The 27,622-nt window shown below is 44.2% G+C and overlaps 1 protein-coding gene across 1 annotated transcript; it reads right to left on the reverse strand.

The window, feature by feature from the left end:
- Positions 1–228: 228 nt before the first annotated feature.
- On the reverse strand, positions 229–27,087 carry dchs2 (dachsous cadherin-related 2). The gene is made up of 20 exons (XM_035181301.2): positions 25,073–27,087; positions 22,558–22,749; positions 22,220–22,451; positions 21,495–21,731; positions 18,692–19,720; positions 18,415–18,602; positions 17,631–17,730; positions 17,373–17,542; positions 15,756–16,590; positions 15,022–15,261; positions 11,725–11,859; positions 10,128–10,337; positions 9,072–9,932; positions 8,870–8,983; positions 7,856–8,067; positions 7,606–7,757; positions 6,703–6,833; positions 6,311–6,597; positions 5,231–5,372; positions 229–3,770 (listed from the first exon to the last, which is right to left on the reverse strand). Exons 1-20 carry the CDS (start codon positions 26,801–26,803, stop codon positions 1,177–1,179), a joined length of 9,792 nt encoding a protein of 3,263 aa, XP_035037192.2. The 5' UTR covers positions 26,804–27,087; the 3' UTR covers positions 229–1,176.
- Between the last annotated feature and the right edge of the window lie 535 nt (positions 27,088–27,622).

Here is a 27,622-nt window from a genome sequence, read left to right on the forward strand (position 1 = left end):
AGCTGTGGTATCAACACAAGCTTTACCAATCGTGGGCCAGTCTCAGCCGCCAATCATGACATATCCAGAAATTCGTACTTTTTATGCTATTTACCTCGTTGTCTTATCATTGTCTTGAACAGAAAAATAATGTTTTTCTTTTTTCTCCTATAAAGATATCCTGTCTCTGAATATGACATATACACCAAATGAACAAATCATATCACACAATTCTGAACCTGAGGAAAATACAGAAAAAAAGGTTTCTTTATTAAAAATGTGATTGGAAATTTATTAAAATTACAACTCATACATTTTCCTGGATATTGTACATAAAGTGCTGTTTATTGACGCAGTGTCTATAAACTACAGTTAACACACTTAAACACAACCATGAGGGACGGAGATCGTTTCTGTCAATGATGACGAGAAGTGAAACGATGAAAGAATGGAACGGGCAAATGAAAATGTGTCACTGGTCAACATGACAATTTAATCCAATGCCTTGAATTACTAATAGAAAACTGTAGTGGTGAAGAATCATTTATAAGTATTAGTTTTAGGTGATATCTGCGTAAGACTTCTTTTCTAGCTGGACAATAAAATACTGAAATTAAGAACCGTCCTAGATAGAAGGAATAAAATAAAATAAAAGTTCTGTTCATCATGGGATTTTATTGGCAGAATATAATATAAATGTGGCCAGATTTTAAAATGCAGTTTTTATTATTATTCCAGGAAGATAAACCACAGAACAATGCTTCCTTTCTTTGGTTATTAAAGTTAAATCCGTTTAGAAGCTGCAACCGACTGCAAAAACAAAGTGTTTCATTTTCTGCACATATAGACGTGTTTACAGTAAAACATTCAATAATGAATTGCTGACTTGAACATCTGCTCTTAGTCTAAACGCTGCTTTGTAAAATCTAATGCAAGGCTGTGTTCCAGATATTAGTTTTATTCCAGAAGCAAGTTATAAAATCAACCACAATCAGAGTTATTAAATGACTATATTACCTTCATATGAAAGTTCTGTCTGGTATCACCCCTTTAAGTCTAAACCCATGAAACCCACGGGTCTAAAACCATTGACAAACTGGGACAATTAAGGGAATAAGTCGTTTTACCCTGAACAAGACTTGAAGTCCCCAAAAATTACTAAGGAACACACCTTCAGATAGTGAATGGAGTTCCTGTCTACACCTGTATTTCTGCCTCCAATAGGCTTGCAGTGAGGGGCCCTGAATCAAGTCTGATCCCCCACACCCCAGTATCAGAGACAACTGGCGAGGCACTGGGGGTCCTCATGGTGAGAGATGACAGTGATGGAGAGAAAGTCGGTGTCATGGCTGAAGGTGTAAGTCCAGTGTTCCGGGCTAAGGGGGAATACGCATATCTGCGGCAAGAGGACCTCCTGCTCATGGTTGGCACACGGCCCAGCTTTCGTGGGGGTACAGTCCTGATGCCAGGCTGAGCCACCCCGGTTATTAAAGGTGGTGGGTACATGAGACAGCTGGATTCCGCTGCTAAGTCCTCTCGACCACCCTGAAGCTCCTCATCAGGGAGCATACTGATATCACTGAAGACGGACGCCAGTGTCTGGTAGTTTGGTTCCCAGTCCAGTAGGTAGTCCCAGGTGTAGCTGCCGTGCATCTGCTCCTCTAGGCCCAACAGTGAAGAGAAAGAATCTGCTAAGCCATTGGCTTCAGAGAGGGGAGCGTATCCTTTGGTCCCCATGTTCTCCTCCAAATCCCTCACCCTAAGTATTGCAGGCAGCAGCCCCTCACCTCCTCCCTCTTCTTTGAAGTGGTGGAGGCTTTCTGTGCTGGCTAATCCTGAGACAAAACTTTTATTAATTGATAAAATATGCTCCGGCCCTACTTCGATAGAGTGGCAGGAGATATTATCTCCAGGTAAGGCAGAGTCTGGGAACTTCATGCCTTTCACAGATTCATCTCTTTTACGACAGGGGTATTGATTAATCCATTTGATCTCCATGTCTTCAGCCGTCTCACCTTCTGCTGACCCACGACCGCTCGAGTCAGACTGATTGTATGGGCTTGATACGTCGCTCTTAGTCACCACAATACTGGGCCGTTTAATCTCTTGAAGAGAGATTATACTTTGGCTGTTGGATCTGCTGAATGAGCCTGTACATTGGTTCAGGTTTGAGGCAATGGCCGCAGCCTTCTTGATCGCGGTTTCTTTAAGCTTGTACCGAAGAACCATGGCCACAAAAATGACAAGAACAAGGAGGAAAGTGATTAATGACACACTCAGACTGAGCATGTGTGCATCCAGGGGAACCCCGGTTAGTGCCTCTGCTGAGCTGGAGATGTTGACGAACACCAAGCAGGTGGTAGACTTGGAGCCCAGTCTGGGACTACTTGCAGATACAACCAGCTCCACCATGTCCTCACCGGCATGGCCTCTTCTGCGAAACACCGGACCTGACACAAAGATCGCACCAATTGTTTTGTTCATTGAGAAAAATGGTGAGGAATTCACCAGGGAGTACTGCACCATTCCATCCACCCCGCCATCGTGGTCCATCGCCATCACGTAACCCACTGTCTCTCCATGCTGGACATTTTCGGGCAGCAGGAAGTGGTACTGCTTCTGGGTGAAGACGGGACTGAACTCATCCACTCCGCTGACGGTCACCTGCACTCTCACCGTCGCTGCTTTGTCGCCTTTGTCCCTGGCCTCCACTATAAAGCAATACTCACTCTCGCGTTCAAAGTCAAAGGTCTGTCTGGTGAGAATGTTGCCCGTGAGGGGGTCAATGGCAAAGGCCTCCTTCCTGTCAGGGCTGCCGCTGCCATAGTCCATGAAGCAAGAAGATGTTATTGAGTAGGTGAGCTGGCCATAGTGCCCCTGGTCATTATCAATGGCAAGGACCGAACAGGCGTGGGTAAATGCTGGCAGGTTCTCCAACACTGAACAGTTAATGGTAGGGAACACGAAGTATGGAGTGTTGTCATTTTCATCCAGCACCGTGATGAAGACGACTGTAAAAGCAATGTTGTGTTCTTCAGATGAGTCACCGCCGTCAGATGCTCTAATAGTGAGGGTGTACTTTGAGTCTTCCTCATAGTCAAGGGAGTGGTTGACAACTAAAAGGCCAGAATGAGGGTCAAGCTTGAGGTGACCTTTGCGGTTCCCAGAGATAATGTCATACCGCAACAGGCCGTTGGTTCCCAGGTCGAGATCTTGAGCACTGACTTGCACCAGTCTCGTACCGACTTGGCTGTTTTCGCTCACATGTGCATGGTACTCGATGTTTGAAAAGACAGGTGCATTGTCGTTGCAGTCCGTCACAGTCACCATAATAACGGCAGAGCTGTTCAGTGGAGGATGTCCTCGGTCAGACACACTGACGGTCAGTGCGTAGCTCTCGGTGGTCTCACGGTCTAAAGGGTTACACAGAACAAGTTTTCCCAAATTCTTCATCTGATTTTCAACATGAATCATTTTGACTTCCAGGCAGAATCGCTTCTCCTCATTTCCCCTGATGATGGTATAGTCCATGTGGGTATTCTCGGGGCTCCAGTCCTGGTCGTCTGCCGACAGCGTCAGGAGGGTGGTGTCTGTGTGGGTGTCCTCTGGGACAGTGAGGGTATAGATGTCCTGGTGGAACAGTGGTGCATGGTCGTTGGTATCCAGAATCAGTATGTCTATGGAGGTGACGGTGGAGCGGATGGGATCGCCTCCATCGCTTGCCTCGACCAGAAGGTGGATCAGGTTGCTGTGAGTTATGGCCTTTAGGGGCTTGTTGGTGAAAACCGAACCTGGAAGACATAAATGTGTTCAAGGGTAAATGTCTTTAGTTCATTTTGATCATTTTTTACATGAGAAATGGATCCAATGACTGCATAATGTTGTTATTAGTGAAGAACCGATTGACTTTTTGTTCTTGTTGTGCAGTGTGGGCCATGTGTGAGAATGGTTATTTGGACAATCACTGTTTGGGGTTTGGCAAAAACGCAGATACCACTTAGAGCATTTAACAGCGTAGCTTGTTCTCATAGGGGTTGGTGGAATAACCCAGAAACACAGACACTAAATGAATGCTTGATGCTAATGCTCTGTGAAAATACAAGTTTGCCTTAATAACTTTGTAACGTGATACCTCAATGATCAATTACTAAAATATAAAACGCCTTTAACCGGATATTAGTTTCTGCTTCCGTGGGAAAAGAGACTTTAGGAAAGAACGATGTAAACGTCTCAAACTCATTGGAATGTATGTTTCAACAAATATACCGATTTTTTTCCCTCTCCAGAATAACGACTTTAAAACACATCTGCTTTTATGAAGAAATATTAATAATTAAATCAAAATTGCAGCTTTCATTTGACGCAACAACGCAACATCATTTCCTGAGTACAATCAAATGAATTCCATGTGCAGACTCAAAGAGAAAAATTCCTTCTTGAATGAATATGAAGTGTTTGTCCATCCAATTTATTTTTCCACTTCATTATTGCCACTTGAACTTTTCTCCAGGACGACTTTATTCACTCTGAGGCTTTGTTCTAAAGCAGCAGCAACGTTTGTTATTTGTGAAACATGGAAAAACATGAAAGTTTCTGCATTTCTGGATAATACGAAGAGAGCCTCGATCAACATGGATACAGATTTCATTGTCCATTTGTGTTCCTCACCGCAAAACAGTACATTTCTCACATAGTAAACCTTGAGGCTCAAACGTGGTAGAGGTCCAGAAATCTCTCATGAGTGCAAAAGACTGGCCGGTGCTGAGGATTGCTTGTCTGGGTTCAGCTCTGTAGGACTTGTCTTCTGTCTTTGCTTTGGGGATTTTTTTCAAAGCCAGATAATAGGAGAGGCATGACTCATTTAAAGCACTTTATCCTAGATTTAATAAATATAAACAATGGAGACACACACTGCTACCGGCGGAGGGAGAACTCCCGGTTATCTCAGATACTGTACTGTGTATGCAGAGCTGCTCATAACCAGGAAAAGACTTTCTCTGTGCCCATTTGTTTGGCCCAGGACACTTTAACTTTGCTAAAGAAATGGTTTTAATAGAGAGAATACGACAGATGAATATGAAAATCAGACCAGCAGACAGTCCTGAGTCAGGAAACTTGTAAAGATTGAAGTAATATCTCTGACAGAAGAACTTTCCTATATATGTTTTCCATCTACTTTCTATTTGCTATCAGTGGAATTCACATCAGAGCTTATGGAGGATTTATCTTCCGGCAGCTTAGACATTCTTACCATTGTTTGGCTGGATGTAGAAGCCCTGTAGAGGAGAGGAAAGCAGTCGGTAGGTGATCTCGCCGTTGAGTCCAGAGTCTCTGTCAGTGGCCGACACCGACGCAACTAACGTGTCTGTGGAGACCAACTCCGACAGCTCCACCTTGAAGACAGAAAGAAGAGTTTGGTCACATCTGCAGCTGAATCCTGATAAATGTCAGTGTCCTAAGGGTTTGTAATTGTAATGAATACTTTCTCAATGGTAAATTATCCATTAATGTTTTATAAATTCAAATTTTGACAACTTTTGGGTTGCTGGTTTTAAGAAAATCTTTTTGTCTGATATATAACATCCTCCAGTTTAACTTGTCTTGTCTTAAATCTGAATTTATCATGAAGACTAATGGACTGTTGCTCACTTATCCTCAGAAAAAGAACTGCAAATTATCCATTAATCAATTAATTCATTAACTTATTAACAGATTGCTTGTCATGAGGAGGTTTTTATAATGTCTTCAGCGCCTCTGGAGTTTTCCAGAGTCTGAGAAAATAATCGTGATGATGTCATCTGGATAATCTTGGGTTGTGGGGTTTGGAAAAAAAAACTAAAACTGTGGCATTTAAGAGGCAAAACAATTTGTTCCATAACAGCAACTGAGATTGACCCAAACTATCTCATAAGGTATCTCAGCGTCTGCTGCTTGTTTTTCACCGTACTCTTCCCAAATGATCTCTAGTGAGTTCACCAATTTAACAGAGAGACAACATACCTCTTTAATAAATATGTCACTTTCTAATAAACATCAATAAAGGGTCACAGCTTTCGCCATCTAATAAACCATCAAAGTTCTTGAAACGGTTAAAAAGTGCAGAAAGATAATTTACATTCACCTTTCATGGATGGACACCCTTATTAAGAAACTTAATATAGCATTAACAAGTAATTCATTTAACACATGAAACCAGAATACATCATCCCTTGTTAGAAAGTTGCTTCTCGTGTCATTTTATCATATGATATCATTTTATTTGTGGCTTGGAGCCTCCGACCAGTCGGTGTCTAAGTCCTTTACTCTTTACTGATGAATAAACCCTCCGTACCTGGTAGGAGACCTGGGTGAAGACTGGAGCATTGTCATTGACGTCAAGCACTTGAACTGTGACCTCCCCTGTGGTCTGGTGGATGGTGTCGGATGCCCAAACCGTCAGCGTGTACTCTGTCCGTTCCTCATGGTCCAGTGCTCGAGTCAGAGTGATCACGCCCGTGTACCGGTCGATTGCAAAGGGACTGCTGGTGCTGAGGTTGTCTGTGAAGCTGTAGGTGATAGTCGAGCTCAGGTCCACGTCGTTCGCCGTCACCTGGGTGACCATGTAACCTGCCGGCAGATCTAGAAACGAACAGAAAATGTCAATAGAGGAGCAGGAGCATCATAAATAATGAATATGTATTATTAAAACCATTGAGGGTGAAGGGCTGTGAGGTTTGGTCTTACTCTCTGCTATAAGCACAGGCTCCATGGGGGGAATGGCGGGGCTGTTGTCGTTGACGTCCACCACTTGGACCCTGATGGTGGTGGTGCTGCTGAGTGGAGGGTTCCCCCTGTCTGCTGCCTGCAGAACCAGCCTGCAAGATAAAGGGAGCAAACAACTGATTGCACTGATAGTGTATTGATTTATAAAACCAAATTTATACCCAGCCATATTATTTATTATACCAATTACAGTACTTTTCTTTCTTTAAATATTTTAACTACATTCTGAAACCACTGATTCAAATTGTATTTCCTCTAAATACTGAATATGTATTAAAAAGCCAGAATGACGCAGGAGAACATTTGATAAGTTTGGTTTTACCTTCTCAGAAAATCTGACAGTCTGAGTGTGCACAGTCATTATGAAACTGAAATTTAGGATTTGCAAGATCAGAAAATATATATTTGCATATTTAGACATATTAACATATTTAGTCCAAATAACTATACATAATAGTTGCTTGTGAGAGCTTTATAATACTTCAATATTTTTCTGATTCTTAAAACATTATGCTGCCACGATTCGTGATCTTCTTATAAGTAGGATTCACACACTGCGCCCCCTAATATAAACTAAACAAAATAAAACCTTTTTAATCAATCACTAACTACAGCTCCCATGTTTTTATTTGGCTTTAAATAATCAGAGGTTTAAATTTAGAAGTATAGACATTTTTAAAAATCTAACCCCAGTAGCCTGTTTCAACTCATTTGACCGACCAACTAAAGAAAACAGGCGATGGCTGGGGTGCTGACTCTGCTAAGTAAATAAAACCTTTACTAAACTGATAGAACTCGATCTTTTAATGTCACACATGCTTTAAAAGATCACCTCATACTGATTAATGTGTGATTTCAGCGTACTTGTATGACGGAGTGATCTCGCGGTCCAGTACAACATTGGTAGCGAGGATCCCTCGCACAGAGTCCAAGATGAAGGCGTCGTTGTGGTTACCGGACACGATGGAGTATTCAATCTGCCCGTTCACTCCACTGTCAGCATCAGAGGCAAACACCTGTCCAATATGAATATAGTGTGAATGGGACCGAATATCAAATCAGAGCAATATGCTGGATGTTTCTGATGAAGGGGGCTTTTATACTGAGGTTATACCTGCATGATGTAGGTGTTGTGCACTTGCCCCTCCCACACAGCGGTCCTGTAGCTGCTGTGTTCAAACAGAGGGGCGTTGTCGTTGATGTCCAGCAGGGTGACGGAGACCCTGCAGTGAGCCATCTGCAGCCCGTTGTCCGCCAGCACCACCAGCTGGATCTCAGGGCTCGCCTCGAAGTCCAGAGAGTTGTCTTTCTGCAGCCGGATCTCCCCTGCACCAGGGGGAGGGCGAGAGGGAAACCCCAGAGAACAACATAGTGGGTCAGGGCCAAGTGGGAAGTTTATTTTTGAAATACAGCACATTGTTATGACTCGGTCAAGCAGGTTATGATTTGATTAGCGTTTGTTCAGAAACTGCTGAACCGATTTACACAAGACTTTATGGAAGGATGCAGTAGAACCAAGTCGGGGAAGAACCTGGAGTAGATCTAGATCAGAGCTAGTTTATGAATGTTTAGGGGACTGATATTTTTGAGCTTGTGCAAATCTTTTTCATAAGGGGACCATTGGGGGCCATTCTAGTTTCATTTTAATATAATCCAAATTACATCATTAATAATTAAATACATCCCGTAACTTTTCATCCATAAAAATGTGTTGACAGAAGGTTGAAGATTTTGTGATAACCCTAAAATTCAGCCCCGTGTTGGGAGAACAGTTTGTATTAAAATGTCTGTGTCCACTAAAACAAGCGTCCAAAAAAGGTTTTAGCCTGAAAATAATAAAATCAGGAAGGCACCATTCATAATACTTTAGGAAATACTTGTACACAAACAACCAGATAAGTTAAAAGGACATTTTTGCAGAGAGAGATGGAAAATAAGACACTGAAATGTTTTTGTTAGATCGACATAAACAATGACTTGAAATAAAATTATTCTCTGGAAAACTTTTGCAGAAAATAATGAGCATAACTTGAATAGTAAAAGCAGGACATTCCTGCAAAAACACAAGAAGAATGCAATCTACTAATCATGCTGCAAACTAAGGACAAACATTTCCCATGTTTCTTACCTGTGTGACGGTTAATGGAGAAAACGTGATTCTCGTTGCCACTGAATATGGTGTAGGTGATCCTTTGTCTGCTGTTGGTCTGGTCGCTGGCCTCCACTTTGGCAATCCAGGTGCCTTGATGAAGAGAGAGAGTGGAGAAGTTGATGAGGTTTTCAATGGTATCGAGTGGAAACAGAAAGAATAAAGGTGGTTGAAAACCTACCAGCTCTACTGTTCTCCTTGGCAGTGCTGTTGTACACCTTGTTGGTGAACTGCAGTCCTTCATGTTCTCCCTTCAGGTGGATGAAAACCAAGCAGGTGGAGGTCAGGGCGGGTCGTCCTCGGTCGGAAACCTCAACCTGCAGCTTCCTCCCCGAGAAACCTGCTCTCACTCGTCTCCGCAGCGAAATCTCTCCCGACTCAGCGTTGATGTCGAACAGGTTTTCTTCATCGGACAACATGAAGTGTATCGTCCCGTTCTCACCCTGGTCTTCGTCTCTCGCCGTAACCGTGGTAACTATCTGGTTTGGGAGAGTCCTCATGGAGACCCAGGCATTGATGGGATTCTGGTCACACACCGGCATGTTGTCGTTCACGTCCTCCACCTGAATGGTCACAGACGCCATGGAGCTCAGAGGCCCCTGAGTGCAGCCGTCCGTGGCCACGGCTCTGAGGGTGTACTGAGCCCTGCTCTCTCGGTCCAGGGCCCTGGTGGTGCGGATCACTCCTGTGGAGGCGTCCACAGAGAACGCCCCCTGGCTGCTGTCCTCTGTCAGAGAGTAGGTGATGTCCCCGTTGGACCCCTTGTCAGGGTCGAAGGCGCTGACTCGCAGGACCTCAGCTCCGACCGGTAGGCCCTCGCTGACGGAGGCGTGGTAACTCTTGCTCCTGAACGAGGGGATGTTGTCGTTCTGGTCCAGCAGCAACAGCTGGAGTTGGGTGGAGGAGCTGAGAGGGGTGGGGCCATAGTCCCGGGCCTGTATGTTGAGGGTGTAGTTCTGCTTTTCCTCACGGTCCAGGAGCTGCGTGGTGCTGACAACGCCTGTGTGACTGTTGATGGTGAAGCGACCTCTGTAGTCGTCACCTAAACAGAATCACAGACAGAGTGATATTGAAACAGTTGAGAGAAATTAAAGGATAAATCTGGTTTATCACAGCTAAAATAAGTTTGTTTCTTTCCCCTTTGACGATGCTTATGAACATCATGTCATTATTGGTAGAAATGACGCCCAAAAATGACAAAATTACAACTCAAAGAACCATAACCTGTGTTCCTTACCTTGTATTGAGTAGTGTATCGTTCCATTTTCACCGTTGTCGGGATCAGAGGCCTGAGCAGTGTGGACGATCCCAGGGGGCAGGTTCTCTGGCAGGCTGATCTGGAAGGACGAGTGCATGAACTCTGGAGGGTTGTCGTTGTCGTCCAGCACGGAGCACAGCACCGTGGCCGTGCCCGTCAGAGGCCGCGTGCTGCTGTCGCGAGCTTGAACTGAGGGGAAGAATTCACAAGTACACTCAGTGTCTTCAAGCATAACACCGCAGAGAACTATTGGGGTTATTTTGATTGTCATGGGAAATCGGTTTTCTATTCTATTTGTTCTGCTGTAAGGTCACCGTGACCTTTGACCTCTGAACTCCCTTAGTCCAAGTGCACTTTGGTGCTTTGTTAACCATATTCACCATCTTAGTTTAGCACGTTAGCAACGTTCAGAAATAATAGCAGATTACACTTTTCATACTGTAAAGATTAATGAAAATGTCATGAGTTCTGCAGCTTTAATACTGAAAAGAACTCTGCGTTTTATTTCTTTCAAAATTCATCTGCCGCCAGAGAAAATTGTCCCCACATATTTCTGTTTCTCAATAAGCCCTGTGTGATTCTGGCACAACTTTACGTTGTCCAGTCTTTTCCTGTTATTTCATCTTCTTATTAAATTGAATTGATCGTCACACTGCGGACTGTAAAAACATTATGATAAAACATCTGAAAGCAGTTCATCACTAAACACTGCTGAGTGGCCTGAATGTAATTACTGTGAATGCCCACGAGAGAGTGAAAGCAAACACTCGGTGCAGTCGGTGCAGTCGGTGGAGGTTAGATACACTGAGCAGCAGCCGGCTGAAACTCGACTGTTTCCAGAGCGTAAATCAATCTGCTGAGGAGCAGGAGGCAGACATTAGTTTGGCTGTGAAGCGCAACAAGAGAATCAGAAACACAGCAGGTCTGTTTGATGGAGACGGAAGACGACAACTTTGCTTCACTTTAGCTGCTTTTTCATTTTAGATTCAATGTTTTTATTGGTTAGAACTGTCGCCTCAGAGCCAGAAGGTTCTGGGTTCGAACCTGATGTACGACCAGGGCCTTTCTGTGTGGAGTCCCCCCCCCCCGTGTCTGTACTCCGGCTTCCTCCCACAGTCCTGACACGTGCAGGTGACGTTAATCGGAGACTCTAACTCGCCTGTTGGTTTGAATTGTGATGTTTGAGTGGTTGTTAGTTTCTACGTGTCGACGCTGCGATACGCTGACGAGCTGTGCAGGGTGTATCCTGCCTCTAACACAACCTACGTCCACACGTGCGTCATTTTGGTTTGCAAAGACCGAATGATATTGTTTTTAGCAAGTCTGACTGCACAGACTATGTCAATGAGTGTGTGTGTGAGAAGAAGAATTATGAAGTAGGAGGACGTGAGCGAATAAATCTGCGTACGTGCTTGAAATACGATTTTACCCCTTCAAAAAATAGAAAAATCAATAAATCAATATGCGGCTGTAAATGTAGATATTGTGGTGGTGGCCACAGGTAAGTCCTTTAATGTGATCTAAATTAATTGTGCTTGTGTTAGAAGAACAGCGTGTGTTTGTTCATGTGTCTCACCCCTGAGAGTGTAGTGCTGCTGCTGCTCCCTGTCCAGGTAGGAGGTGGTGGTGATGAGGCCGGTGTAAGGGTTGATGCCGAAGAGCTCGTAGCCGGGACCCGGCAACAGACTGTACCACACCACGGCGTTCTCCTCTGAGGGACGGACACAGAAGCTCGAATTAAAACTCGTAACAAAACAAAAAACTGAACGTAAAGAACACAAGGAGAAGTGGTAAAACAGAAACTTAAGGCACCATTATGATATGTGACTGTCATCTATATATCTTATATGATAAAACAACCAAGGTCATAGGCCAGTGCTCCCATACACTCCTCTTCTATAGCAGTGCCAAATAAAATAGATATGACAGTAGCTTTTAAAGCAGAACAGCTGTTTGCATTACGATGTAAATGTGTAATAAAGTGTATGAGATGTTTTCTGCATAAATTTGAGCTAATTCCAGAAATCCTTTATAATAAAACCTTAATAAATTATACACGACACAATATACGACGTGCACGAGGAGGGATTCTAAACGAGGGGTTTCCTGAACCAAAACAAGTTTCACATGATGTTTGCATGTTTTTAATCAGAACTAATAAAGAGTGTTTTTCTTTTCTTTACATTAGCTTCAGTCAAGAGGTTCAGCTTAGCACCTCATCAGCCGGGTTCATGTTTCTGACCCCCCTTTGACCAAAACCTTATCTGATGGTCAAATTGAAAACAGAACCACGAGGTAGAAATCCCACACCGTAATGTGTCACCTTTAGAAGCTGACAGAGCTGACCTGTATCTGAGCCCTGCTGCTCTCATGCTTGAAGCCACACATCCACCAATGGAAAGGAAAAAGTTACCATAGAGGTGAAGTTGAGTTTAGTTTAGTTTAGCTGCTGCTGCACAACAATATGAGTGTCTTTAAGTGGAGAATGAACAGATACGGTATTCATGGATATGAGACCATTTGAAAGCTCGTAGTGTTTAGTTCAGAAAAAAGGAAGAAAGACTTTCTACACAACAAGTGTTGAGTCCCAATGAAACCTGTAAGTGTCTTGTTGGATAAATGTTTTGTTGGTTTGTTTGTCAGCTGGATTTGGCAAAAACTGCTGAAGGAATCTTCAGGTGCGAATCCTCACAAAGACGGGATCCAGGAATTATTTTATGCTTTCTTTAACATTGCAAGATTTTTTTCACAAATAAGGGAATAATTCGTGGACCTCATGAGAATAAATCAGGCATGTTTAGGAAATGATGATGATGATGATGAGGATGATGATGATGATGATGAGGATGATGATGATGATGATGATGATGATGATGATGATGATGATGATGATGATGATGATGATGATGATGAGGATGATGATGATGATGATGAGTGTGTGCAGCTTGAATACATTTAGGAGGAGTGTTGGGCCTTGGCGGAGGTATGCACTCCAGAGTTTGCTCTTTTCAGCGTGTTTGACTTCATTTGAGTGTTTTTATCAGTGCATTTCATTTTAAAACAGCTCTTTCTGGAGGTTAAGGAAAAAGTAATGTGACTAAACTTATAATTTTTGTGTTATATGTCAGGTTTAAGTGTTTTAATAAGTTTGATAAAACGTGCGTTGAGTGAACGCTTACAGATGCCAAGATCTTTTGTGCCCAAAGAAGTGGGTTGTATTTTTTGAATAACTTTGAAGGTACAATTACAAATATAATGTGTTGAGTATCACAAAATCATGTGCATGTCAATGTTAAAGAGAGTGAAACAAGAAATCCTGGATCCGCTCCCTTGATTTATATTTAATTGAATGGCTTCTTTCTTGGCTCATGTTTCATCCTTCCACCATGTTTTGTGGAAATCTGTTCCGCGGTTTAAACGTGCTGACAAACACACAAACGGACAGGGGTGAAAACACAACCTCCCTGATAATCAGCGGATCAACACACCAAAGGCTTGTGTGTAACTGCAGCACTGTAGCGGTACTGTGTCTTACAAATGTCTGCTGTGATAGTAAAATGAAAATTCCTTTTCAAATACCAAAATTGGCTGTTTCCTTCTGACCCCCGAAGAGCAAACAATCCTTCTCAAAGAACAGAAATCCCTCTAAACGTTTGAACATTTGCTCAACTTAGTGAAACCCGGTGTAAGACAGAGGTTAGCTGTCACACTCGCTGATATTGCACATCTCCTCTGACTGACTCCAACACATGGAAACTGGATACAGAGGCACATAACAATGGTCATCTTTTGAATGATAATCAAATGAGAGCGGTGGGTGAGCGGGCCGAGCTGCCAGAGCGGGGCGATTCGAGGAGACGGACGAAAACACGACGCTCTCTTGGCACAGATGGCTTGGATTATGGAAATGATCACGAGACGGGACCTTTTCGATTCCCCCAGAGGAGCCGCGTGCTTGCTGTTCTTGGACAATTCTCACCCCCAAGAATGTTCGCTCACGTTGACACCCCCCCTCCTGCACAGATCCAACCCTCCAGCATCGCAACCCCACAGTTTCTAGAAGGAGTCAAGTACTGTCAACACGACGAGATGAAATGGGATTTTTTCGGAGGCCTCGGTGCACAACGTGTTAAAATAAACAGGCCTGATGTGCAGATTTGTGAATGTGATTGGGGGTCCGATGAATGTGATTTGCTGGGATGTGCAGCGAAAGTAGCTTGAGTAGAAAGAACACGCACGCACACACACACACACACACACACACACACACACACACACACACACACACACACACACACACACACACACACACACACACACACACACACACACACACACACACACACACACACACACACACACGGAGCTCCTGAGGAAAAGGGCAGATGTTTGGTTTGAATTAAACTTCTAATGGAGTGAAACAAAACAGATGATAACCTTGATTCACTGCAGCGCTGGAGTTTAACACAAACATGGCGGGCTGCTCAGCTCTGTTTTGTCAAGTGGTGCCGAGCTTCAATAGCAGGGGACTGTTGTGCTGCTGCTTTAACTGAGGAAAAGTGATTTTCTCTTTTTTTAACATTCAATTAACCAAGTTTTTGTTTAATCAGGTTTAAGATGTAAAACGTTTAAGAGCTGCAGAAAAGAAAAAGAACTTTATATATGTACAGTGAGTGTACGGGTTTACAGACACATGCTGGTGCTGCCATCTAGGGACACTAGACACACACTGCCACAGGATGGATGCTACAATATACAAACTGCACTTCATCTTTTTCCAATAACACCTAATTAGTATATTTAGGGGACTGATTTCTATAAGTGTGCGGCTTGATTGAATTCCAGGGGACAGTTTGCACCATTCTGCTATTACCTGAGTCCTTGTCTGCGGCCGACACCCTGACCACTGGTTCTCCGGGGTCTCTGTTCTCCGCCACACTGGCATTGTAGACGCTCTGACTGAAGACGGGCGGCTGGTCGTTCACGTCCCCCACCTCCACCGTCAGGGTCTGGGTGGAGGAGAGCTGTGGAAGGCCGTGGTCCACAGCACGGACGGTCAGGTGGTGGAGGCGCTGGGTCTCATAGTCCAGAGGAGCCGAGAGAAACAAAAGACCTGGAGGAGGTGGAAGAAGATGGACTTTAACTTTAATATTGATTATTGTTGTTTACTCAGTCAAAAAGAATAACTTCCTAATGTTAACAGAGAAAAAAGTAAAAATATGTAAAGAGATACTGCACATTTAGATATGTTTATTGAGCTGTAAACTAAATCATATGAAACATATTAATGCTGATTTTAATTTCACATTTAAACCATCTTGGACCTTGCAGGGCCAATGCTTAGGTTAAAAAAATGTAATTATTAAACTAATGTTGGACCAATATGATTCAGTAAGAATATCAATATTATTATATACTATGTCAATATATTGTTTTCTATTAACAAATATATACAAACCTTATTATAAGGATCCCTTCATTTTAAAAAATTTTTACTCGCAGTATGTTCAGGACATTTAACAGTTATCCAGGGAAATATCCACCAACACGAACAGATACATCAGCCAGAACTATTTATCAATCTAATCTAACTGAACTAAAAAATACCTGTTTTCTCCTCTAGTGTGAAGAATCTATTCGTGTTTCCAGCTGTGATCACGTAGGAGACGAGTCCATTTTCCCCTTTATCTCCATCGATGGCCACAAAGTGATGCAGCAGACTCCCCACCTCTGCATCCTCCATCACCTGAGCTGTGTCCACGGACACAAACACTGGTCTGTTGTCGTTGGCGTCCAGCAGGAAGATCTGAGCCGTCACTGACGTCTGTCTACGCTCCTCCCTGCTCTTTGCCTGGTCAGTGGCTGTGACGGTGAAGGCAAAGCTGGGAGTGGTCTCTCTGTCTAAAGGTGCCGCCACCGTCAGGCTTCCTGTGCGAGGGTTGATCTTAAAGGGCAGGCGTGACGATGAACCAGGGTCAAGGGTCAGAGCGTAGTGGAGGTCGCTGTTAGGGAGGGTCCCGTCAGCGTCTCTGGCGTGGAAAGCAAACGCCAGTGACCCGACTGCGGCGTCTTCCCTCAGACCGAACGTCACCAGTTTATCAGGGAACCAGGGTGTGTGGTCGTTTACGTCCTCCACCATCACGCTGACCAGCACGGACACGTTTGCTCCAGGAGCCAATCCAACGTCTTCAGCTCGAACCATGAGGAGGTACTGCATGGCAGACTCGTAGTCCAGCGGCTGGTTGACGTAAATGTAACCAGAGGAGCCGTCGATGCCAAAGTGGATGCTCCCGTCCCCCTCAGAGATGGAATAGTGGAACTTCCCTTCGTCTGAAACACTGGCAGAGCCGATGATGGTGGCCAGCTCTGCGTCCTCTCTCACGGTGAAGCGCCGGATGATTTGGTGATCGCCGTGTCCAAACAGAGCCTCTAACCCGTGAACCTGCAGGAGAAACACATACATTCAAATATCACTGTCTGCACAGTGTTGCACAGAGCAGAAGACTGGAGAGGAATTCCATGAAGTGAATCATATGACTCATAAAACAGAGTAAACCTTTGTGAACACACGCACCAAACAGTGTCATACCGAGTTCTAAATAAAAAAGACACGTAAAATGATATCAAAATCTTCATGCAAAGATAATAAATGTCTCTGCCATATTAACCATGTATAGAAATATAAATACTATAAGTCACAGGCCGAGGTTTCTACAGTTTGTGTGCAAATATTGTGTTACTGTGTATTTTTTAAATGTCTCTGACGAAGCTCTTGATGGTTCAAATTTAAAGTTTGGGGAGTTTGCAACTTATAGTTTGCAACATATAGTATTCTGACAAGTTTTATTTTTTCCCTTCAACAGTAGAGATCAAGTCTCATGAGTCAAAAAACTGCAATTCATCAACTACAATTCACAATAAAAATACTGGCTGTTCGCAGTAATGATAATTTTATTTAATTATTTTTGTAAGGAGCTCTCGGCAACAAAAGTAAAGTTAATTCAATAATAATAATAATAATAATAATAATAATAATAATAATAATAATAATAATAATAATAGAGAGAAGGGATCTGGGGTATGAATCTAATATCAAAACATCATTCAACAAGTCAAGACTCATGTATAAGACAGAGTTCATATTAAATGCATCATAATTGTTGCAGGACTTTCATTTTAAATGAAAATCATAGATCTCAGTATGGAGCGGATCAAAGACTGTACCTGTACGTGGAGGACAGCAGTGTCCTCCTGAGACGTGGCTCCACTGTCCCTGGCCGTTACTTTAATGGTGTAGAACGGTTCTGTGTTGTGGCCGAAAAGCTCTGTGGTTCTGATGTCTCCACTTTTACTGTCAATCTCAAAGTGTGTGAGATCATCAGCCTCAGAACCAGCTGAAAACAGAAGGAGCTCAATGATAAATGGCATCAAAACACAAGTGTCCTGTCCCGTAAATAAAACATCACTCACTCAGGAACTCACCTGTGACCAATGAGAAGGAAACTGTTCCATTTTCTCCTGCGTCTAAATCTTTGGCAAACATGTTTGTCACCAAGGATCCTGTTGGTAGATCGGCCCAAATCTGCAGAGAAGAATTTAGTAGAGAGGAAAAATACACAAGATCACAATCATAAAAATCTCTTCAAACATTTACAGCTTCAGATTTGAGGCAGATGTCTTTTATGACTCTATCTCATCAGTGTCTGTGTATTTTCCAGTTCTTCAAATCATTACCGACACAGACTCACGCCGTAGAAATGTGGCACCAGAAACGCACAGGAATCCATTTATCTGATGAAGATATCCTGTTGTAAATGCTCAGAATGAGTCATTCAAATACAAACACATTGTAATCGAGCATTCAAAATGATGTCATGGGACAGAATATTTTTCAAGTGGCCATACTTTTTGAAATATGACTTTGTTTGATAAAACTGCAGATTTGAAAGAATTAGAAAAACTACAAAAAATAACAAGCTCTGGTATTTTGACTCTTATTGCCCGTATAGTTCATACTAACTTAAGATATGTCTCCTTCTAAAACTGCACATTTTACTTATTTTTTAATTTATGGTATGAGTTACCATATAATAAAACTCTAAATTGTCCACAGGTTTTTTTCTTTGTATGTTGGTATTGTGGTAACACTGGTGACCTGTCTGACCTGTCTGGTTGTGGCTCCAGCTCCCCCCATGACCCTCAAAGGATAAGTGGTATAGTTATGAATGGATGGATGTGCTAAAACCCCAAAAGGCCTCGTCCCTACCTGCAAGTTGAGCTCTCTGCTGGTAGGCAGGTGTGTAAACTGCGGAGCGTTGTCATTGACATCGGTGACCAGGATCTGAACGCTGGCAGTGGCGTTGAGTCGAGGGTGACCCTGGTCTGTAACCATCACCTTCAGGCTGTGCTGACTGTGCTGCTCCCGGTCCAGCGCCACCCAGTTGATGATTTCACCTGGATGGGTGCAGAGAAGGACGAGTGACTTGAGGCCGAACGGGGAAACACCACATGACACCAACATGTCCCAGATGCGAACATTTTACCTGTTTTAGAGTTGATGCGGAAGAACTTCCCATCCGAGAGCAGGATGTAGGACAGCTGAGCGTTTTTCCCAGAGTCCTTATCCACGGCTTTCACTGTTCCCACCAGGCCTTGAGGCGACGACCCCTCTGACACGGTGAAGAAGTAGACGTCACTGCTGAACACTGGAGCGTTGTCGTTGATGTCCAGCACCAGCACAATCACTGTGGCTGTCACTGTGGTGTTCGCCAGCGAGGCGTCATTGGCTACGGCCGTCACACGAAAACGATACTTGGATTCTGTCTCGTAGTCCAGGTTGAGGGAGAGATACAACCATCCCGTCTTTGGATGAACGCGAAATGGAGCAGGAGGGAAACCAGCTTCGGCCTCCAAGGAGTAGGTGAGGCCAGAGTTCGACATGTGAGCTCCCCGGGTCCGGTGCGCCCTCACTTGGATGACCCTGGAATCTTTACGGTATCCCTCGCCTATCTCCACCTGGTAGACTAACGTCTCGAAGGCGAGGCTGTCCTCAGCAGCCGAGCGGTCCACATTGACAGTGAGAGTCAGAGTGGAGCTCAGGGAAAACTCTCCTTCATCTCTAGCCACGATTTCCAGGCTGTACCTCTGCTGATGATCCACCTGTAAACTCTGATTTAACGTCACAGTCCCGCGGTCGGGGTCGACAACAAATAAACCATTCCTGTTACTTTTCAGGTAGTACTGCACCCTCCCGTTGGCACCACTGTCCAGGTCGTGTGCATGAGCGATGAACAACACTGTTCCTGGGAGAGTGTTCTGGGACACAGTGATGGAGTCACCGAGTTTGGGGAAGACAGGAGCGTTGTCATTGATGTCCGCGATCGTGATGTTGACCTGAGTGGTGCTGTACACGGGAGACGTGTTGGTGTAGGACTGAAGAACCAGCAGGGCGTATGGCTGCGACTCGTGGTCCAGAAGTTCGGTGTTGCTGATCAGGCCGGACTTTGGATGAACTGAGAACAAACTCAGAGGATCGCCTGAAGAGATTCGGTAGGACACAGATTCCTCAGCATCTGTGAAGGCAAAGATAAAAGATACAAATTTCAACCAACCAAACAAAACCAATCAGCCAAACAATCAACAAACCAGCCAACCAACCAACCAACCAAACAAACAACCAACCTACAAACCAACCAACCAACCAACCAACCAACCTACAAACCAACCAATCAACAAACCAACCAACCAACCAACCAACCAACCAACCAATCAACAAACCAACCAACCAACCAACCAATCAAACCCAAGCAACCACAACTAACCAACCAAAATGTACTTAATATAGTAGTAACAGTTAGAGTAACAAGCTCACAGATTTGTCTAATATCCTCTGTTAGTCACCTCAGATCCACATAACATCTCCATTATTTATATACACTTGTGTGTTGGTATAAATCCACAGTCACGTGTTGGAAAAACAAACAGTTTAACTCGCAGCATAACATCACATGAAGACACAGCACACACACACTCAGTAAGCAACATTAAGTAATTACAGTAGGTCAGAAGATCCCATTAATCCCTCCGAGTGTTTGTGCCACTTCAACAGTAACAACTGAGACAAGCAGAGAGCTTAACGCTGCCCCCCCCGTCCACCAGGCCAAGTGCTGCTGCTTTAAGTTGAAGTGTTAATCCGTTAATTGATTAGACAACCTTAAATAACTGTCTAGTTCAGGGGAGTGGTTTGGCTGCTGAAGGGAGTTCATGGGGGTGAGTGGCACAAAACAAGTGGACTATGAAGGGATAGTCCCAGAGAACTGGGAAACCATCAGAAGAGAGAGGAGCCTGTGTGATTCATGTTTTAATTCAATAATAAGCAGAAAGCAACTTAAAATCCAGTTTTTACTTAAAATGTTGCTCTTTTAAAAAAAGATATAACTGCATCCATGAAACAAACACATTTAAATAGTCACATAGCAACAGATCTCTTCAGAAGAACAATGATTTAAAATACTGCACCGCTCCACGTTTACGATTTCATCTTTGACCTGGAACAATACTGATAAAATATATTGTCTCCGGCTCTTTATCACATGTCATCTGCTCTTGTGGCTAAAGAGGATTGAAGATTAAACTGCAGCCTTTGCCTCTTCACGTCTGGAGGGAGATTTCAACAATGACAAAGATCGCTCCATCGTTTTTAATCACGATCATCTGTCGGGATAAATACGACATTTTTGCAAACTCAAGTGTTGAACATTCGTTCTTGAAATCATTTACCTAACCTCTCTATTTCTCTTTAAACTGAACTGCGTGCATAAGAACGTTTGTGTTATAAGTATATAATTATGGTACATTTACCCTCCTCATATACATATAAACATAAACCAGATGTTTGACTTACTTTGAACATGAACTCAGAAATGTTCCATGTTCTTCTTCCTCTCGTAAACCAACAAGCCAATTTCATTTAAATCAAGACTAAGAAAATAATCTCTCTCACACAGTCCTGGTGCTTTAATTCAGCTCTGGGTTTAAATCCACTTGTTCTATTTAAGGTTAAATGAGGCTGCAATCAAACATCATTATACACAATTCCTTGTAAGTGGAGATGTTCACGCACCAATATTGTTTTTTCATGTGTTTTGTTCTCGAGGATCCATATAAAAACATGGTGTTAGAATTGAATGATTACAGCTGTGTCTGAAATCATTTCCTGTATTTACTGTAAAAATATATTTACTCTTCTACCAGTCCGTGGTCTGTCAACCTCCTCATCAGCCCCCACATCACACTCAGCTCCTCCCAGACGGGCAAATGAGAACATGGTCAGAAACGCTCTCTCACCTGCCAGGTGTGTGGCCGCCACCGTCCCCACAGACGTCCCCGGCGGAGCGTCCTCCGGCACAGTGAAGGAGTAGCGTGACCTCTGGAACACAGCTGGAGCCTGAGCGCTGCGCAGGATGTTGATGGTGACCTGCGCAGGTCTGAGCGACGTCAGACCCCCCCCATCCTGCGCTGATATTGAGAGTTTGACGCTGGCGGCACCGAGGTGGGTCAGCGTGGAGCTCAGGAAGAGCATTCCTGCAGAGACAGTCGAGGAAATTCAAGTTAGGTTTAGTTTGTTTATCAGGCTTTAAGCATCAGGACATACAGTCATCTTTCCTTTACCATTACAAAGGGTCGAAGAGTCAAGTTTCAAGTTTTATTTGTCATATGTATTTTGAAAGATGAAAAGTGTATTTAGTATGACACCATGTCTGAGTTCTAATCGTATTTCACACTCGGCCTCATGGGGATATAAAGCTTTGGGCTTTCTGCAGCGCCCCTGCTGAGCAGTGACACTAACAATCATATCATGGAGACTTACACAGAGCGAGCAGCTGTTTATCCCCGAGCACCGAGACGCCGTCAGTCACACACGTTACTTACAGACGAGGGAGAAGATCCACCTGATTCTACTACTCTGAAAACAGCTGAATGTACCTGAAGCTCTCGTGTCTGTACCTGAACCTCTCGTGTCTGTACCTGAACCTCTCGTGTCTGTAGCTGAACTTCTCGTGCTCTCCTACCTGATTGTTTATCCAGTGCAAACAAGCTGGACACGTCCCCAGGGAGGATGTTGTAGGTGACCTGTCCAAAGCTGCCAGAATCTCGGTCTGTAGCGATAACGTTGAGGATGTCTGTGCCCGGCTGTGCGTGGCTGCTGATGCTCACGGTGTACTCATCAGGGTTGAACACTGGAGCGTTGTCATTCAGGTCTTCTATCTCAATGTGCACGTAGGTTTGAGCACTCAGGCCGTCCTGCAAATGGAAAAGGGTTTGAAAAGGGTTTGAAAAGGGTTTGAAAAGAAGTTTGGAAATTCAAGAAACAGAAAATAAATGTAAAAAGCCGCAGGAAAACACTCACTGGATCTTCAGCTTTGATCAGGATGTCGTGGACCGTCTGTCCCGTATCTCGATCGATATCCTGAGACACACACAGCTCTCCAGTCTGATGGTGGATTTGGAAGAGCGGGTGTTCGTCCTGTTTGTCGAAACCATCGGACAAAGAGTAGAGCACGGTGCCGAAGTCAGGGCTGTCTGCATCTGTGGCCACAACCTAAGATGATAGAAAAGACCCAAATAAAACAACAGTTAAAGATTCTACGCAACAAAAACTTCATCGAACTATAAATCATAAATTATAGTTCGGGGTCTTATTTGATTATAATCTTGTTTTATTTGCCTCTGTCCTGTTAAAAACTTTGTAAAGCACTTTGTAACTTTGTGTTGAAAAGTGCCGTATAAATAAAGTTTATAAAACAGCTCTTTTGACAGGGATTATGTCTAATAAGAAAACATATTTACAAATTTGTTTAAATGTTCATTAGAATGAAAAAGCATGTGCATTAGTCATTTGTTCCTGTTGGAGCAGGTTTTTTGTTGTAAAAACACTTGGAGCATAATAATCAAGAAGAAATGTTTTTATTTCACTTTATCATAATTCAATTTTAAGTTGCAGGCAAATCATTGTAGTAAAGATAATATATTTTTTTAATTCTGGCGCTAAGTGTATTCGTTTATTATCTTAAATAAAATCATTAGGTTTTGGTATTTTTCCAGTGAACCATGAACCGTATTGAAATAACGTTTGTTGTTTATCCCTTTTAGATGTAAATGTAGATTTAAATCTTTCATTAACAGAACTGCGTGTTTTATCCTTGATAGTAACTGAGTCATGTTCAACATAATAAAATAATCAAAGGGTGAGTGAGTGTGACTGGTTGAAAACATGAAACAAGCCTCGGCCCCGACGGAGCTGCTTTCATGTGTCGGTGCGTCCGTGACAAGAGACACACTTTCAGCCATAAAGATGATATCACCTTTATGAAGTTGTAGATCAGGGTCAAGGTCCGATCAGACGTGTAACACACTCAACACATGCAGTACTTTCAGTTAACAGGATCTCAGGGACGCTCTGGAGTGTGTTCTCGTACATGGTTACTTATTTATACATATCTAATACATGTCTGAACGGCCATGAGTCGTCAGCATAGAATATCAGCTGAGTTTATGAGTATTGTTTGTAGTCCTGATCATATCCTGTGAGTTATTAATGATGGTTTTCATGTTAATTTAAAGCTAAAAGGTGGATTCGTTAATTCTCATAAGACTACTTTACTCCCTTTGAATTTGCACAGATAAAATAAAATACCTTTAGTTTTAAACTAGTATTTATTATGCCAACTATTATATTTTTCATATATGGCTGTAATTACATAAACAAACGTGAAACAGCGATTCCACATTGAGGAAATTACACTACCCTACACTCTAAAAGGATACTAGTGCTCTATATGGTTATTTTCCTCCAGTATATGGAGGCCTCCTGCTTTCCACAGACCTCAATGTGTTGCCTGATTTTTTCAAATCAAGATTTGTGCATTATTCTCTGAAAACTAACCAAAATGTACAATGACCTATGTTACATTGTTAAAGAAAGTGAAACAAAAACATTCCTCTGCCTCTTAATCTGCATCTGAATCCAAATGTAACCCTGTTAACAAATAAACCAACAATCAGACCTGGGTGGGTTTAGCCCTAAAATAAAATTCCATATATCACTTATGTTTACAATAAGGTCATTGATAAACACAACTTCTTTTGTAATGTGCTTCGGTCTGTACCAGGCAGCAGGAGCGTGGTGCCAGGCAGCACGTCTGTCATATCACAGCCACAGCGCTGAACTGGACAGTGTGTGGTTGTGTGTTTGTGTGTGTGTGTGTGTGTGTGTGTGTGTGTGTGTGTGTGTGTGTGTGTGTGTGTGTATTCATTAGAACAGTGCTGGCTTTTGTGTAAACAGACTGAGGGCGACTTTTGTCTCATGAGACATCAGAAATGAGACAGTACAAGATGCAGAGTGTCCTCAGCAGAGACTTGCTCTGATTTGCACCTCAATATTCACGGTGTATTATATGAGCAGGTCAGTTGCAACTGCCTCGGGCCCTGAGCAGAGAGGGGCCCCGAGAATGGCTTGTAATTTAGTTTGTATCAATGTAGGGCCCCCAGGTCCAGAATATTTTCTACGTATGTGTTGCATCCCATCAGATTTATATATTATGACGCCTTGGAGGGATTATTACACCCCGGTTGTGAACCTCTGTTAAAGAGGAAACTGATTCACTGTCTGGATGGATGAGATGTATCTGTCCATAAAAACTGATCGTTACTTCATCCAAATTCCAGAAAATATTAATATATTCTATTTTTGACGATTAAGGCCATAGAATATAAGACTGAATCCACACTAATCCTTTAAACATGTATTGTGATGATGGCAGAAATGTCTGATAAATAGATTTTGTGAGATATAGGGTAATAGGGTTTGTGAGATAATATGTGTTTTCTAATCTGTGTGCACTGATCCTTCAAACACAACATACTTGTAAGAAGCAGCTTCCGATGGCACCGTGCTCTGGGATGGACACGTTATACAGCTGCTGCTGGAACACCGGCTCGTTGTCGTTGACGTCCTCCACCAGTACGGTGACTGTGGCCGTGGACGACAGAGCCGGCTCCCCTCCGTCCACTGCCGCCACCAGGAACCACACCTCCATCTGCGTCTCCCTGTCCAGCGCCGCAGCCGTGGTGACCAGGCCCGACTCCGGGTGGATGCTGACCACACTGTCCTGGCTGGACTTGAGGATGGAGTATCTGACGTCCGAGTTGAGGCCTTCATCTGCATCTCGGGCCTGCATCTGGATAAGGGAGCTCCCCGGCGGAGCGTCCTCTGAGATGCTGAGGACGTACACGTCCTTATCAAACGTCGGGGGGCAGTCGTTGGTGTCGGCCACCCTGAGGAGAAACACCGTCTCACTGCTCAGAGGTGGGCTCCCAAAATCTGATGCTTGAACTTTCAACTCATACAGGTCACGTTCCTCCCTGTCCAACTCTGCATTGACACACAGAGCGTAGAGGAAATCGTCTGTCTGCTTCAGGTCAAACTTCCCATCACCTCCCTCCAGTGTGACAGTGACCCCCTCCTCCTCCAGGTCGGGGTCTGACACTGAAATCCGGGCGACGTAGTCCCCGACTGCTGCTGCCTCTGACACCACCGCATCCCCCGTCTCGCTGAGGAACAAGATGCTGATGGTGGGACTGTTGTCGTTGATGTTGACCACTTTCACACCCACAAACGTGCTGCTGTACTCGGGCTGAGCCCCGTTGTCTCTGGCGCTGACGATCAACTCGTGGAAAGCTTGAGTCTCAAAGTCCAGCGGCCTGTTGAGGTAAATCACCCCCGTTGTTTCGTTAATGGAGAACACCTCGCTCGGGTCACTCTGACGCCTGTTGATCTCATAGGTGATCCGGCCATTGTCCGCCAGGTCGAGGTCAGTGGCGTGCACTTGACAAAGAGCAGACGTGACCTCGGCGTCCTCACGCACCTCGGCGTGATATTCAGTCTGGTTGAACACGGGTGGGTGGTCGTTCTCATCCACGACGAGGATGTTCACCTGCAGGGTCCCCGTCCTGGCTGGGATGCCTCCATCGAAGGCCTCGATGCTCAGGGAGTAAAAGTCCTGCGATTCTCTGTCCAGTTTAATGTTGAGGATGAGAGCCAGGCTCATGTGCTTCTCAGATCCGCTGCGATAATCCAGGTGGAACAACTCCCCCATCTCGCTCTCTGTGATCCTGTACCCCTGGGTGCCAAACTCACCCTCATCCCCATCTGTGGCCCCCTCAAGTTGAAACCGACTCCCCGGGGGGCTCAACTCGGATATCTGCAAGTCCACCTCCTCTTTGGGAAACACGGGCGAGTGGTCGTTCACATCTTTCACCTCGATCTTCACTCTTATCATCTCGCCTGTGAGGGTGGCTGCGACAAACTCGTACCTGTCCCTGCTCTCTCTGTCCAGCACCACAGCCGTGGAGATGATCCCGGTGTCCGCGTCTATCTCCAGGTCTCTGAACACGTACGAGTCTCTGCTCTCTGAGATGAAGAACCCGGTGCTCGGCCTGGTTAGCCCCGCTCCCAGATCTCCAACGATGGTCTTGGCGGGCAGACCCTCTTTGACGGAGAGCGTCAGGTTGAACACCTGCCCGAGCGTCCGTGCGTAAAGCAGCCACAGGACGAGCGCGCGGAGGAGCGACGCTGCGGTCTTCTCCCGGCCCATTCCTCCTTCGCAAATGACTGAGAGCTCTTCTTTAATGAGTCACACACCCGGCTACATGTTTCCCCATCAAACACCCACCGATCACTCACGTTTTAGAGGACTTCTCCGAGCAAAAGCAGCTGAACGCTCGGTGCATCTTTGCGCGCAGGGAAGCGGCCGGCGGTCATTTCTCCATCGCGGAATTCCACCAGCTTGTTGCGTGATTTTTGGAGACTTAACAATTCACACATGCAGGGCGCGTAAATCCCTTTGGCTCCTTCTCACATCACGGAGCAGAGTGACCACAGAGTCCGTGCGCACTGGACACCCCTCCCCGCGGGCGGTGCGTCCCACGCTGATCTGCTCCATCTGTGGCCCTGATTGCTGAATTTTTTTTTTTTCTAAGGCCAAGAGATTAGGTTCAGTGCCACGTGCTGACAGGTGGCACGGTGAGTGGGTGCAGGGTCATAAAGTGAAGAGGAGGGTACAGGAAGTAAAGATACAACTCATCAAACACAGATCCACTGAGGACTCAGAGAATTCAATCTGTGGTTTCTTTCTCCAGGTTGTGGTGAAGCGACAGAGACATTTAATGAGTGAACGTTTTAATGATGTTTTTGCAAAAGTCCATATAAGATTGCAGTGGCTCCCTCTACTGCTAGAGAGGTGAACTGTCTCTCAAATGAGCGTGAGAAAGGTTTTGAGCTTCTGCAGTGAAACTCTGAAATAATTTAAAACCCTGTTCTTTACAAAAAATGATCATAAATTTAAAATTTCGTTGTAAAATGAAAACCTCTCTCCTTGTGGAAAAAAGGAGAGAGGTTACACAAAGGCAGAAAA

The sequence above is a fragment of the Hippoglossus stenolepis genome, chromosome 2 (assembly GCF_022539355.2).
Source record: "Hippoglossus stenolepis isolate QCI-W04-F060 chromosome 2, HSTE1.2, whole genome shotgun sequence".
Classification (NCBI taxonomy): Eukaryota; Metazoa; Chordata; class Actinopteri; order Pleuronectiformes; family Pleuronectidae; genus Hippoglossus; species Hippoglossus stenolepis.